The sequence below is a fragment of the Calliopsis andreniformis genome, chromosome 7, assembly GCF_051401765.1.
Source record: "Calliopsis andreniformis isolate RMS-2024a chromosome 7, iyCalAndr_principal, whole genome shotgun sequence".
NCBI lineage: Eukaryota > Metazoa > Arthropoda > Insecta > Hymenoptera > Andrenidae > Calliopsis > Calliopsis andreniformis.
Window position 1 is genome coordinate 9552818 of NC_135068.1, and position 14245 is coordinate 9567062.

The window sequence follows — 14245 nt, forward strand, 5'->3', positions numbered from 1 at the left end:
ATCTTTTAATATAAAGTTGAATAAAGTTAATTAACAATGTTTCACAATGCTGAAGGGATCCTTGAATTCGTACTATTCTTATGACTCCAATTACTGCTTTTTCTTTTGTGCACTGTTTGGATTAATTTACTCTGAAACAATTTTAATTTTGAAATTCTCTGCAACAAAAATTCGATTCGAATAAAATTCTTTGTTTAGTAATAACGATATTTAAGGTATGAATTTTTACATAAAATACTTTCGCAGAAGTTAATCCAATTATACTTGAGAATGCTGAATTTTTGAAGCTTGGTCATCCCACAGTAGACAATATTAACCAATGTTCTTATCGTGGCCAGACAAGTAACGATTCTTCCGAGGCTCTTTGAAGTCAGCAAGAAATAGAAGTAAACGTCTGAGGGTTGATGAAACGTGCAACAGCAACGCCCCCGCAGTTTCCTGAGGAAATTTCTGCCGTTCAGTTTAATGAATACGCCGCATGCTACTCGTGGCGAGCGAAGCGTTAATTGCTTCAGCGCAATCGAATCGACTCGGGACTGTGCGCGGTGTAATCGAGCGAATATATCCCGCCAAAAAGGGGTTCGCGTTGCTCGGCTAAATACGAAGGGGTTCTCTGCCTTGCAATTGCATTCGGACTATCCTGGCACTCGTGGTGACTGTATATTCGGTCCCTTTACTCTCCTTTCTGCTTTGCCACGATCTTGACACTATTCCTGAGCTCGAAGCAAGGGTCACATTTCCGGGTCGATTTATGTACCACTGGTTCGCTCTATCCCCAGCACACTTCACTCCATCCCAAACTCTCAGTATTCACACTCTGCACACTAACTTTCGTAGCATTTTTAAGTAAAAATCTATGATAACTTCAGGACACGCCCTCCAAACTTATAAAATTTATTAGTATAATCCTACTTACGTTACTAGAAACTTTGTTCTCGTTGAATTAAAATGACAATATTAGTTCAATTCTACAAAATTCCCCAGGCAGTCCATCGCGATGGCCAACTTGTCGACCAGGCAAAAAATAGAAGCTCGATTAAGCACCCAAATGAAATTTCCTCGAACTGAGACCTTTCCGCTCATTTTCGAGTCTAGTCTTTTGGACAGCGCCATAGAACGAGCTCATTTGCTTAAAACATGGGAACCGAAGTCTTCTCTGTCGCACGCAGACATGAATTGATTTAGATTCACGGTAGAGATTGCGAGCAGAATTTTTATCAAGCGATCAATCGTCTGGCGAACTCCATTAATTACGAACGAAGTAATTTATGGTCACGAAAGGCGAATAAGTCTCCGCCATGACACGTGCGTCACTTTGCGACTCGCCATTTCGAATATTCACCGGGAATGAGTACGATCGAAGGAAAATTTAATTGGACCGTGTCCCTCTAAATTGTGAAAATTTATCTCCAATAGGAGGGAAATATACAGTGGAATGAAAGTAATAATGTTTCGAATTTTCAAGGCCCCGGGGTAAATCATCGACTCGTAAATAATTAAAGTGTACCGTTACGATGTTTCGGTTCGTTAAATGAATATTAATCGGATGGCTTCGTCGCGTTCAAACGTTATTAAAAATCTAACGAACGAGCTGGGTTGGCCCCTCTTGGGAGCACGCGGCAATGTTTTAATTCGTCCAGCGAATCGTTCGAACGTTAAGGTATTTACAATCATGAAATTTATTGACGAACACGGGGCAAATTTAATGCGACGAGATAGTTTCGATCGATTTTCTTCCACGCTACAGCATAAATAGAGCGGCAGAATCATTTGCTTTCTAATTTTCTGTTTCGGTGGCTTCGAAGGAGGAAGGGAGGAAGTCGTGGAGGAAGGGCTTTCCTTTCGGGAACTCCAGAAATAAGATCTAAGAAAAACATAGAAGTGCGAGTAGAGCTTACAATTATTGGCTCACTACAATTTTCTTGTTTTCATGTTCTTTCTTTTTCTAAAGAGGCGACAGACCAAACAAGTTTGAGAACCTCTGGTTTAGACCTAACCCAGACCTCAGTAATACAATATCAGAATACAATACAATAGGATACAACACAATACAATATCTCAGAATACAATAGGACATCGGTTATTTCTTCTTTCACTTTCCAATTTCCCCCACTACCAGAGGAAGGAATTCGTATGGCAACTCTGCTGTCGATTCCCAAAATAGAACGCCACTAGAAACGGAGATAGAAAGGTGGGAAAGAAGGCTAGATGGAGGCTCTTAGGCCCAGGGCGATGGTGGTAATTACCTTTCCGTGCCTCTTAATTGCTTCAGTTCGTTCGAACGCGCTGATCTGCTGAAAAGTGAATCCTCATAGCCTCGACTTTTTCTAGCCGGATACGGCCGGTTACTGAACTTCCAACAGCCAATTACCCAGCCTGCGTTGATTTCCCGACGCTGCTGGGTCAGCGAGGAGGCGAGAGGTGGCGAACAGGGGATGCTGCGTGCTCGGCGATGCATGGGAGTGGAAAGCGTGACACCGATGGCGAGCACGCTGGAAAACGGGACGGGGCCTCGATTCGTTTAACGGCGCGTACAACTTCGCGAAAGTTTTACCGTGCGTCGAGGTTTATCGTTGTTGTTATTTTCGACGAGGGTGGCGAGGGACCCCTCGATTGTACGCGTCACGCTTTTTAATCCACGACTTTGCTGCTTTGCTGGGGGAGGAAGCTGTGTCTAGTGTCGCTCGGAAATTTTTGTTTCAGTCGCTTGAAATATTGATTAAGTTTTCAAAGTTTGAAGAGTGACGAATGGGAAAATTATATTTATGTTCATTGTTGGTAACAGTTTTATTTAACTTCTGTTAGGATCTTTGTATCGGTCACAATTATCATCAGTAATTGCATCGTTTTTCGTGCCCTTTTCTTGATCGATCTACAAAGTGTTAAAGTTAATATATCTACTGGCCACTTTTCTACAATAAAAATACGGTTACTGAGTAACTGTACATAAAACAACTTAATCCTCCATGTCAGTGTAGCAAGCTTCAGAACTCCATATCTAAAGGAATTTGGGACACACGTGATGTCAGTTTTCTAAGTACTCTATTCCCAGGGCTCGAACAGAATTATCAGTTTCAACCCTCGAGACCTAACTTAATCTGGATTTATTCAAAGTTTCGCATCCCTTGCTAGATAACCGCTAGACGCATTGCAATCTCATCATCAAAATGGATGGATGGTCATGTGGGAGGTTGACCGTGAAGGGACCTAGAGTCAGCGGTCTGCCTTTCCCTTGAAAGTTCCTTGCGTCTGTATACCTCTCCATTCAGAGTCTCGTCACGTGTATCATAATCAGGGTTACCAGGGAATTCCTCGTCGAGAGGGGACAGCGAATCTCTCGCACGTTTTGCACATTTCAAAAAGCTCCACGGTAGACGAGTGGGGATTTGTTGGATCGTCTAACTATGGAGAAAGGCAGTAACTAAGAAACCTGTGAAATTGAGCTTATTATATTTTTGGATAATTTTGAAGAATTTGCATCTTGTTTTAGTGCAAAAAACAGATAAGGATTTTTAATAAATACTGCTTTTCTTTATATTTGAGCACTGTAAGCTGTTTAGAAGGGGTGTAGATATGTGGGAGATTCGCTTTCCACTTTCAGTGAGAAATTCCCAGGCAACCCTGATTATGATCCGAGGTCACGTGTCTTGTAAGTGCTAAACGACCTGCCCCCACTACCCAGCGACCCCACCTCCTAAACCATCGTAGTCCTTGACTTTGAGGTACTATCACAGACTGAGGTCAGAACGTGTTGAGGTGTGCCACGGTAAACATTCCCCAGCGCTCGTGTTTGTGTTCATTTGTATGTGCTTCTTAACGAAGCCTTATTTGAAGAATTGTATGAAGCAGTGGTGCCACATACCAGGACAAAATGTGTCTTTCAGTGATGTCATGGAACAGAAGAGTCTGTGTACTGCACTCCTTGATATCAATGGAAGACATTTTCTCCCGGCATCTGGCAACACTGCTTTGAGGCTTATGTCCTCTCTCACCGACTAACATGCATCATCTGTCTGTGTACAGGAGTGGAACGATTACAAGTTGAAGTGGAACCCGGACGACTACGGCGGTGTCGACACTCTCCACGTGCCCTCGGAACATATATGGTTGCCAGACATTGTCCTCTACAACAAGTAAGTCGAAATTAAATTCTACAAAGCGAAATAAACCTGGCGCAATTTCAACCACACTATCCTATCGGAATCTTCAGAATATCGGTACTGACCTAGGGACATTAGCGACTCGTGTCGGGTCCCGAAGGGGGTTCCCCGATAAAATTAAGAACATGAACGCGTCGGTGGTCGCTCTGTGGGCTGATTCTCGATTCGCTGATAGAGAAAAAAAAGGAGAACGCGCAAGAATATACTACCGTGACCAAGAAGCAATTTGCTGCGACGTCTTGCGCGAACGGGTGTTCAAGCCCGCCTGCGGAAGCAATTTGTCCGCTGGAACGATTTTATTTTTATAACCAGGAAAAGGCCACCTTAAACAGCTGTTCGATACGCTCGCCGAGGATATTGCAAAAGCTCTGCGCTCGGTCTCGTTCAGCCCTCTCCGCCGTTGTCGTTCGTAATTTATATCGATACGTTCAGAAGCAATAAACACGGGGGTGAGAGGAGTGCTTCAACGGGATCGGGTGCAAGGGAGTGGGAGAACGTTCAAGTGCATTACTTCGGAAAGAACGATTCGTTATTAGGTTAGGTAGTTTTGTGGAAATTGCGTCGACTGTTTGAGCAGCGTAAAGCATTCGGAAAATAAGTTCGAAATTACTTGGTAATTTTCATTAAATGCTCCTTTCGATTCGAGCGATGGTCGTTACTTGAGAAACGAGCTCGATCGTTTGAAGTCACTGAAGTGTACAAATTGGCAGACTGAACTTATAAGAAACAAGGAACAGAAGCAGATAATTGCTAATTATGAGGATCGTTTTATTCCAACTTCGCGTGGGCATGAATTTATGAACGACTTGTTTCCGATGAAATATTTGCGAACCTTCAGTGCAGATCAGACCATTAGCAATGAGTCTGATTTTTATCTCGACAATTAATTTTTTAGTTCCCATAATAATTTAATGTAGATGTTTTATGTGCTATATCTAGCTCATAAATAACGATCTCACCATGTACCTTAACCTCCAAAGACATCCGCGCGTAGATCGTCCGCCATATTGATAAGCTTAACTTACTACTCACTTCTCAATACATCCATAAAAGATAGTCTGAAGACATTATCTTGCATAATTTCCCGAAAAATATCGAAATGTATGCGCTAAAGCACAATGAATATTCACCTTTAACCTACATAGGATTTATTTCAAGTAGTCGATAAAATTCTTCAAGAAGCGACTTGAATCCATTCCAGGTCGCGAGGTATCAACCGAAACGAAGGAACGCGTCACCCAGATACCTGGCCAGTCTTACCCAAGCCCTCCACTATCCTCCCTATCCTTTTACCTTAATCTCGCCCAGGCTGATCCCCTTTTCTCCATTCTTCGCCAAGGGCTCGGCCTTGTATCGGGTGGCTCGTCGTCCGTCAGCTTGGCGCGGCTATACCTCATAGGATTTTCGCGGGGGAGTGCAGGGGACGGTATCTCGTAAACTCTCGCGAAATATTCCCGCGGAGCTACGTGACGTTCTGAGGCCATTTTGAAAATCCACGAGAGGGAGGGCACGGACCGCATACGTTGCACGTATCCCTGGCTCGGCTAACGCTGAGAAATAGGATGTACTTGGTCGAGGCGGACGACACTTTTACGAGGAAGTAGGGCTGCGCCACCGACCTCGAACAACCTCGTTCTTCCTTCAACGATAGCTTCTATTTGTGTCCCCCCCACACCCCTCAGCGTTGTCCACGGTTATCGCTCGGTGGATCCCCCTTCGCGAAGGAAGACGATCCGAATTGCGTGGAGGGAGCCTGGGTTTACCCATCGGACAGGCTCTTCGACACATTTAATTAAGTTTCTGAGTCCTGCTTGTCCCTGTCAGCGTGCTTGTTCGGTAGAGCTGAGGGATTTGCATTTGAAGTGGGAAGTGGTACTTTTGATAGTCAGTATGAAGGAAGAGATTCAAGCCTTGTGTTAATAATTGGTTCGAAAATTTCATTTAAGAATAGGATCGCTATTGGAAGATTTCATGAAATGGAAAAATGCTGAATTTATGCTACGTGTATGCTAATTTGATCGATCCTAAGTTATGATGCTAGTATTAGTGTTCTAAGTAGGTCACGTTGGCAATAATAGATTATGTTAGTTTATTTTTCATGTAGAATCACCATCATTCCAATCGTATTACTCAGTTTAGAGACTGTACGTAAATGATTTTAAGTATTGGGTAACAAATATATTTATACGCTGATGCAATAATTGAGTATTGATTGGGTGGGTAACAAAAGCCGTAACTCAGTTAGTAGGGAAAATTTACAAGCAAATTATACAGAACACACAGTGTTTGATTGGAGTTCACTTATTTACTAATTTGCATTGATGAACATTTACATCTTGCAAATGTATTTATGAATTCACCGCAAATTTGTCGTTCCAAATATTCACATTTATGCATTTCGCCGTTTCTCAAGGGGAACGTAACCCAATAAAAGTACTTAACTTCTTAAACTTAACATCTAACCTAAAAACCACATACTATAGACCCACATGTTTATCTACTTCATCACGTTCTATTAATAGACAAAATTAATTATATATCGGATATAGATAATTAAATAGATAGATAAAGGCAAATAATCCATGTATTTTATTATTATTATTGACTTCAATTGCAGGGATATTAATTTATCGAATAATATCACAAATTATAGTTATTGATACAAAAGTTTATCTAGGAACAGTTACCGCAATACCACCATACTGCTTTCAAAAGACACGTTTCCACAAATTTCCTCTTTCTGCCCGTGGCAGCAAATAATTATCCAATATTTAACACGATTTAGTAAATTAGAGTATTCTAACCAATAAAGCCAACACTAAAACCCCCTCTCAGTTGTCCTGCTGCTGGACACTCTCGAGACAGACACACTCCCCGTTCCAAGGGAAAACTTGCGAGCGTTGTCGCAACAGTTTTTCATGAAACGTGTCGCTAGCGTCACAGCTTCGACGAGTTTATTTCAATTACGCGGTGAAGTGGCTTCGACGCGGCGCGCGTTCAATGGAAAATCATAAAGAGCGATCTGCAAACTCTCGATATACATTACGTCGTTTCAATTACCCGGGAACCGGGGGAATCGATTGTCCTGGCGGCGTTTCGAAAGCCTCAAAGTATCGGGGGGCTTTGTAGCCGCCGACAGCATGCAAATGCGCCCTCGCCCAATACTCGCCCTCGTTGAGGACGCGGGGTAGGTTTCGGCCCAAAGGGAGTAGGGGGAAGCAATTTGTATGGAATATTCGAATTCGATTAATAATTCACCGACGAAGCGGCTGTTTGAAATGAAATTCAGCGGAACCAGAAAAGCATTCTTCGTTGATTTAAAAGTATCGAGATATGGTATAATGCGGCATTGTTAGAGTGAGCTCTGATGGCGTCGTTCGTTTGACGTCCACGAAGACCCAATGACCCAGTGCCTCTGTCGAAGGCAATTCGCTGTTTAATAACTTGGTCACAGTCTCATCCTGAGACGCGACTTTGTCGATTGCTTTTGCACGCTTTGAACCGAGAAATACTTCGAAGAATCGAATTATTAACCCTTGGCCGGAGAATTCTATTTCCTGCGACTGGGCCCAGAAGTTGAGAGCTCTGTTTTTTGTGTTCTGGTAGTTTGTTGCTAAGTCACTGGACACCTTGTGTATCTTCTGCGCTATCTTAAGACAGGCTAAATTTAAGTTAAGGTCGGTTCACGCTTAGTCGCTTAATTTCGGCTAAATTCGTACCCCTTTCCGTGGCAGTCCATCTGGAAGTGAACGAAATTATCAATGTTGGCTCGCAGACTTCCCCTAACTTCTCCTTGATTAACTCTTCTCGTGCGCAACTTTGAGGTCAACGTCCACGCTCGACTTGATGAGACCTGCAGCCACCCTCCGACGCTTCTACATCAACCCTCGAGGAGGTGGCTCGTCTAGGCGCTGAGGGTGTGTCAATTAAATCGAAGTCAACTTGCTCCAGTAAACTTGACTTAGTCGCACGGTATTCGATCATCCCCCTTTCAGAGCTTCACCACTCGTAGATCAAATTTCACACGCTGCTACGACGCAGAGTTACTAGGGCAAGCTATAAGTTCTTGCCTACTTCAGATCGTCTTGCTTCGTGGACTGATTATTTTACCTTAGTCGCATTATTCATCCAGCTGACAGCCTTCTTTTTACTTTGCTCTCTGGAAATTATAATATACAGCGTTCCCCGGATGAGATAATAATCTGATAACACAGAATACATGAGACACGCTGCTATAGCTAGGTTATTGTGCAACAAGCTGAGAGAAAATGAGAATAATTCCGAAGATGAAAGTAGAGATCGACAATGTCGGAGCATTGATGGCTTTCTGCGAAATTGAGAAAACTTCGCTTGTCAGTTTTCAGTCATTACTGTAGAGAAGTTACATAATTCTATTCTATGTTTGATTATTATAAAAATTGAAAATGATTACCTAGTATAACATTTTAACTACAGGTAAATAACTTTGGAAATTTAAAGAAGAGAAAGACTGTAGATTGCAAGAAACCTAACATTAACTTAAACCTGTGCGATTTGTATCGTGTTTTGGCTCATTTTATCAGAGAAGACTTCGCCAATCCACTGATACTACCTCTAACCTGATCTTACTTAACTGAAACCTCACTTTAATCTTACTTTGCTCGATTTGTGCCGTGTTTAGACTCACTTTTCACGGGGAAGCTTTGGTAGTTTATTCATACGACTTCTAATCTGTCCTGATCTAATCTTAATATCATCCAATTTGTATCGTGTCATATGCCAGTATAATACAGAGTCCATGAGAGTCGTCACTGAAGCTAGTTTACTTCAAAGATAGCAGGCTGTATGAAAATAAGTAGTTAGTAAGTGTAAGCTATTAAGACTTCGGGTTGAAATTGTGTTTGATTTCGTTGTTTCATATTTGATCAGTGTTCCCAAAATAAGGTGATAGATTCTCCGCGGTGAAACGATAAAGAATTGAAATTTTCGCGATGAAACGTTAGAATCTAATTAATATCCTATTATAGGATCTTCGAGTAAGGTGATGACTTTTAAGCTGATATAGAATCATTACCTTAGTTTTTGTCGTTTACTTAGGTCGTAAAAAGCTGGAAGGGGAATGGAACCTGTAAAGGAGCGCAGGAGTGGCTATTAAGAATCGAGTGTACTTTTTTTAAACGAAGTTACCTTTTCTCCGAGAAGTCGGGTCAATCTGCCAAGGATCCTCGCTCCCCGCGGCCACGTATCGCGATGCATTATGTAAAAGTCCGGCTCGGCAAAACGTCGGGCGTCCTCTCGTTCTCCATTCCACTTTATTCTTTTCTGAGAGCACAAAGTGCACTCCGCCCTCGCGAAGTGCTGAACGCAGATACGATCGAGTGTGGCGGCGTCAGACGAAACAAATTCGACGTTGGGGGATCAGAATGGGCGAAGAAAATGCACATGATCGAGCAGCGTTGGCGAGAATCTCCCTCGAAAATCGTGTGACTGCGCATCGTAGCGTAGAAACTCGTCCTGCTTCAGGTATAAAAAATCTATCTCGAAAGAATAAAGCAACGGCATCTTACCCGAGGAGACTTTCGAAGAATTTATAGATAAACAGACCACAATAGATGAGATAATAGTAATAGACCAGATACAGTAAATTCTCGTCATATACTCGCCAGATTTCATTCGTTATATATTCATTAATACCCACTACTCAGGTAGTCAAACTTCAGACAATAAAAAAACACCACCGAAAACCCAGCGTCATCAGAGAATCGAACTAACTCCAAAACGCTGATGAGCTTTCGAATTCATTTCATTCCGATCGTCTTTGAAAGAAGCAAGCTTAGGCCGCAAATCCTCGCTGCGAGCCCAGCTCTCAGCTCCACAGCGCCATTAAATCTCGCTGCGTTAAAAATACGTTAAATAAATCCCTCCCTCATCGCAGGGTATACAGCTTGAAATTTTACTTCTCGTGTGGATCCGCTTCGCGGTTAATTATACTCTGCGAAGTCTGACGAAGAGACTGAGCCACGTTTCGGTGGTGGGAGGGGTATGGGAAGGCGGGGCGGTTGGAAAAGTTGAAATTACATGGAAACTATTTCCCCGGGGGCTGCACCTCGGCCGCCGGGTGTATCGAGGCAAAACGATTTTCGTTGAAAGTGATCCAATAGCGGGCGAAAAAGCGCGAGTTCGTGTATTGGCTCGAAACAGATAACGGGAGGGGGTGGCGGAGACCCAATAAACTCGACGAAGCGTCGGGGCGCAATCAGCGATGCAAATGCCTGGCCGCTTAAAGGAAATCGCGCGAAACGAGGGCAAAGTGTTTTTTCGTACGCGTCGCCCCTTCCAGCCGCCTCGCTTTTTATTGTCTACGATCGCGTGTCGCCGATCTATCCGACCGTCTAGAGAGTTCGTCAGGGCTCGCGCGTATGCAAACGAGATGGGCGTGGATATAATCAGAGGCACGGCCAACCGACGGTGGAAGAGAAAGAGCGAGAGAGAGGGAGAGAGAACGCCTTTCGCGAAGGATAAACGTGCAAGGAGACCGTATAATTGATTGTCTCAAATTTACTCGTTAGGAAAGGCCTTGATCGCGATGAGGGGAGGGGGGATGAAAATTCAGTCTCGGATTAAACTCGCGTCTCTGAAGTTCCTACTAGTTTTGCGAGATGCAGGCACGATAATGGATTCCCCGGGTACAAATAACGCGATTTCCTGACGCTGAAAAACGATCGAGGAAATTAAGACGCTCGAGCGATTCGAATCGCCCACGCAATCGAGTTAACTGCGAACTGGAAGTTTCTTGAGGGCAAATATCCCGGATGAGCTTCTGCGAAGTCGAATTTCTTGCTTCTAATGGTTACTTTCTGAAGAACGTAGTCCTGGGATTGTGTGAAAGGGTTGGGTAAAGTGTCAGGGAATTTAAGTTTTTTATCGTCGAATGAAAGTTCGATTGAAGTTTTGAGTCAAAGTTTGTTCCAAGACGTGATCTACAAAATGGTGTATATTGTTCTTATAGAGAGCAGGGTGAATCTCCCACTCTTGGAAAATCAATTAAGAAACAAGAAAGCTACCCTTAATTGAAAACTATGGTCCTCAAAGCTCAGAAACACCGAGAAAATCACCGCCAATTGAAGCACCTGTGAGCTCAGACCACCAAAAATTCTCCCCAAATTTCCAGCAACCGCTGCCCACCGAGATATTGAGGATACATCATCCTCAGCCAGCGGCTTCCTCCCCGCAAAGTAATCCAGAACCTCGCAAACTTTCCTCGCGGCAAAGGAGCGCACAAAGAGTGTCGAGGAGGTAGGAGGGGGCAGGTCGGCGTGGCCGATACCAGTGGCGCAGTCCCGGTGCAATCAGCAGGGGTGAAATGGGTGTCCATGGAGGAGAGAAGAGGGAGAAAAGGGTTCGGTACAATGACCCAAGCAGAGGCGCGCGTACGTGCGGGCGTCCGTGTGAAATGCAAAGTTAAAATATGCAGGGAACGTACGTGAGCCGGAATCTCGTTACTCCATTATCGCCGGATTACCGCGAGCGGGGCGAGCCGCCGACGTAATCCGCTCCGCCTCGCGGGCGCCGATGCGCGTTAACGAAGTAACGCGGCCTCAAAGTAGCCGCGCTGGACCTGCTCGCGGCGTGGCCCCTCGACACCTACCGAATTAACTGCCTCGCGACGGACCAGCCACGTTTAGCGCTTCAAAACGCCATCCGCTGGTGATGGGATCTGTTTTTACAAGCTCCCAGGGCAGCTTGTTGTTGCGATTATTACGCTACCAGGGAGCCAAGCTCCAGCGATGGCGCCGCGAAGCTGAGTGTATGGTCGACCGTTCTGAATGGAAGCCTTGTGCAGTTTTTCAGAGTTTTAGACTCGGCGAGGTGACAAAAGTGAGGGAGTAATGAATGTAGAGGTTATTTGCATGCAGGATTACATGTGCTGTGGAAAAAGTGTGGAGAGAAGCACTCTGGGGAATTCTGGAGAGTAGGTGTAATGGTTTAATGAGTGAGTATACCCTAGGCTCTAAGGTTTTTGCATTTAGATTTGCTATGAATAGCGAGGCTTACTGTGTAGTTTATGATTGAGTCTGAATTGCGTCTGGGTATGAAAAATTGGATATTTGAAGATTAGTGAAGTAAATGTGCCAGTACCTACATGTTTCAGATGTTAAATGTCCCGCTAAATAAACAAACTAAAACTGAGAAAAAGAAATTGAGTTAGTTCTATTAATTTATGTTGTTCCTAGTGTCGCATACATAATTGTATGAGGTGCCAGGAAACAGAGGACACCATTTTATGACACTAGCGTTTATTTTTAATTATGTATACCTAGTACAGTAGAATGCAAGCCTAAAATCGAATAAAATTACCGTGAAGTGTTTAAGTATCAGGCATGATCAACTACTGGAGCATTTACCTTATTGGAGTTCCGACTTAGCTTTTGGTCAGACCTTCACCTAGTTCCCCTCAAAGCATCTTCTGCAGTCCCTTCTAGCCACCCCCTCCACCGATGAAAACAGAACAGCAAACCAGGGGAGTGTTTACGACTCTCCTTATACCCTCGTTACCCGTGCATCACGTAGCAAGTGCATTGCCCCCGCTGCATCGGTGCATTATCGAGTCACCGCGTGCTCGATAACGACCTCGACAAGCGCCGTGGCCTCGCGGTGTTATAAAATCGTTAGGAGCGTATTTTCGCGATATTACGCGCCCTCGTTCGCCCCGGAATTTATCGCGGTAAAGCTCGTGGCGCTGTCCACGAGGCGAGAGCAGGGTGTTCGGTTTACGACTCGTGCGGCGAGGCCGAGGCATGCGACAGCGACCCGGAACGCGAGCGGTTTATCGTGCACGGTAATACATTTAACGTCTGAAACGGATAACGCGAGCGCGACGACGCTCCTGGAGCGGTGAATTAAAAGGAAATTGAACTGTTGGCGGGGGTATCAAATTTGTGACTTAATGCTCGTAAGTCATGTGTCGGGCTACAACACTGTTCTGCTGCCTCCGCGTGAATTAACGGCGCTTTCGGTTTAATTCAATCGACGCCGAATGGAATATCCCGGTAGCTTTCTATCTCCGAGAACGAGTTAATTGATCATCTCGCCGTGTTGGGAATGAAATTTACCGCTTTCGTTTTTTCCCTGCGCATTTGGGTGACGTTTATTTATTTATTTGCGAGAATACTGCCTTTGGTATGCGTCAATTAATAATTAACGCAGATGGCAGTAGCACTCTACTACAGTCTACTGTAGGCTATATCACTTTACTTTTTAATGTTCATCAAGGGGTTTATCGTATTTGTAAATGAAATGAAATGAAACAACGTGATACCTGATAACCTCTATATTACACCACAATATTTATTCCGTGTTTGCGAATATTTCACCGCCATTATACAGCTCCGTCATTTATAGGAACGCCATGTCATTGGCAACATTTGCCCCGGGTGAAACGAGTCAATTTCAAGCATGTTGTAGTATATGGGGTGCATCCAGTTCAAAACAGCTAACAGGTTAAATGGCAGGCAGTAGCTTGAGCGGCAAAGCCAGCCCCAAACAAGCCCAACTTGCTCGAGTCTCATCACGAAGAAGGTGGCAACACTTGAAAGAGGCCTCAGGCATATTTTGTACCTGAAAACGGCATCGTCCACCGCGCCAGGCGCCAAAACTCGCTTTTATCACGGTTATCGTAGTCGTCGCGCGGATCGTCGACCACTCTCCTTCGTCCCTGTCTTCATCAGCCCCCCGCAGCCGCCGCCACCCTCCTTCTTGACGGAGTCGAGTGCTCGTCACCATCCGGGCGCATTATAACAGCCTAGGTGCCGGTTGACCTAAAATGTGCCAAGTACATGTGGCCCTGTTTGATCCGTCCCCTCCTCCACCCCCAGCTGCCTCGATTTCGCGTGCCTCCGAGCCCCCCTACCCCTAACCTCTGTCTTGGAAACCGCCCCCGATGCCGAGTAAACGCCCCGCTGCACGTTCCCTCGCGTAAACACGTGCGAGTCTCCGCAGCGCAAATTAGACCCCAGTTGATACAGGCTGATTGCTAATTGGTGTGTTTCGGTTTCTAAGTATGGCAACCGTGTTGTCGACAGAGGTTCGCTTTCGGGATGCTCGTG

At 44.6% G+C, this 14245-nt stretch overlaps 1 protein-coding gene across 1 annotated transcript in view; it reads left to right on the forward strand.

Annotated features, from left to right (window-relative positions):
- Nachralpha1 (nicotinic acetylcholine receptor alpha1) overlaps window positions 1-14245 on the forward strand; it is a 138807-nt gene that overhangs the window by 98694 nt on the left and 25868 nt on the right. Inside the window, exon 4 of the mRNA XM_076382592.1 lies at window positions 4024-4133. Coding sequence (XP_076238707.1) covers window positions 4024-4133 — 110 coding nt within the window. The remainder of the gene's footprint in view (window positions 1-4023; window positions 4134-14245) is intronic.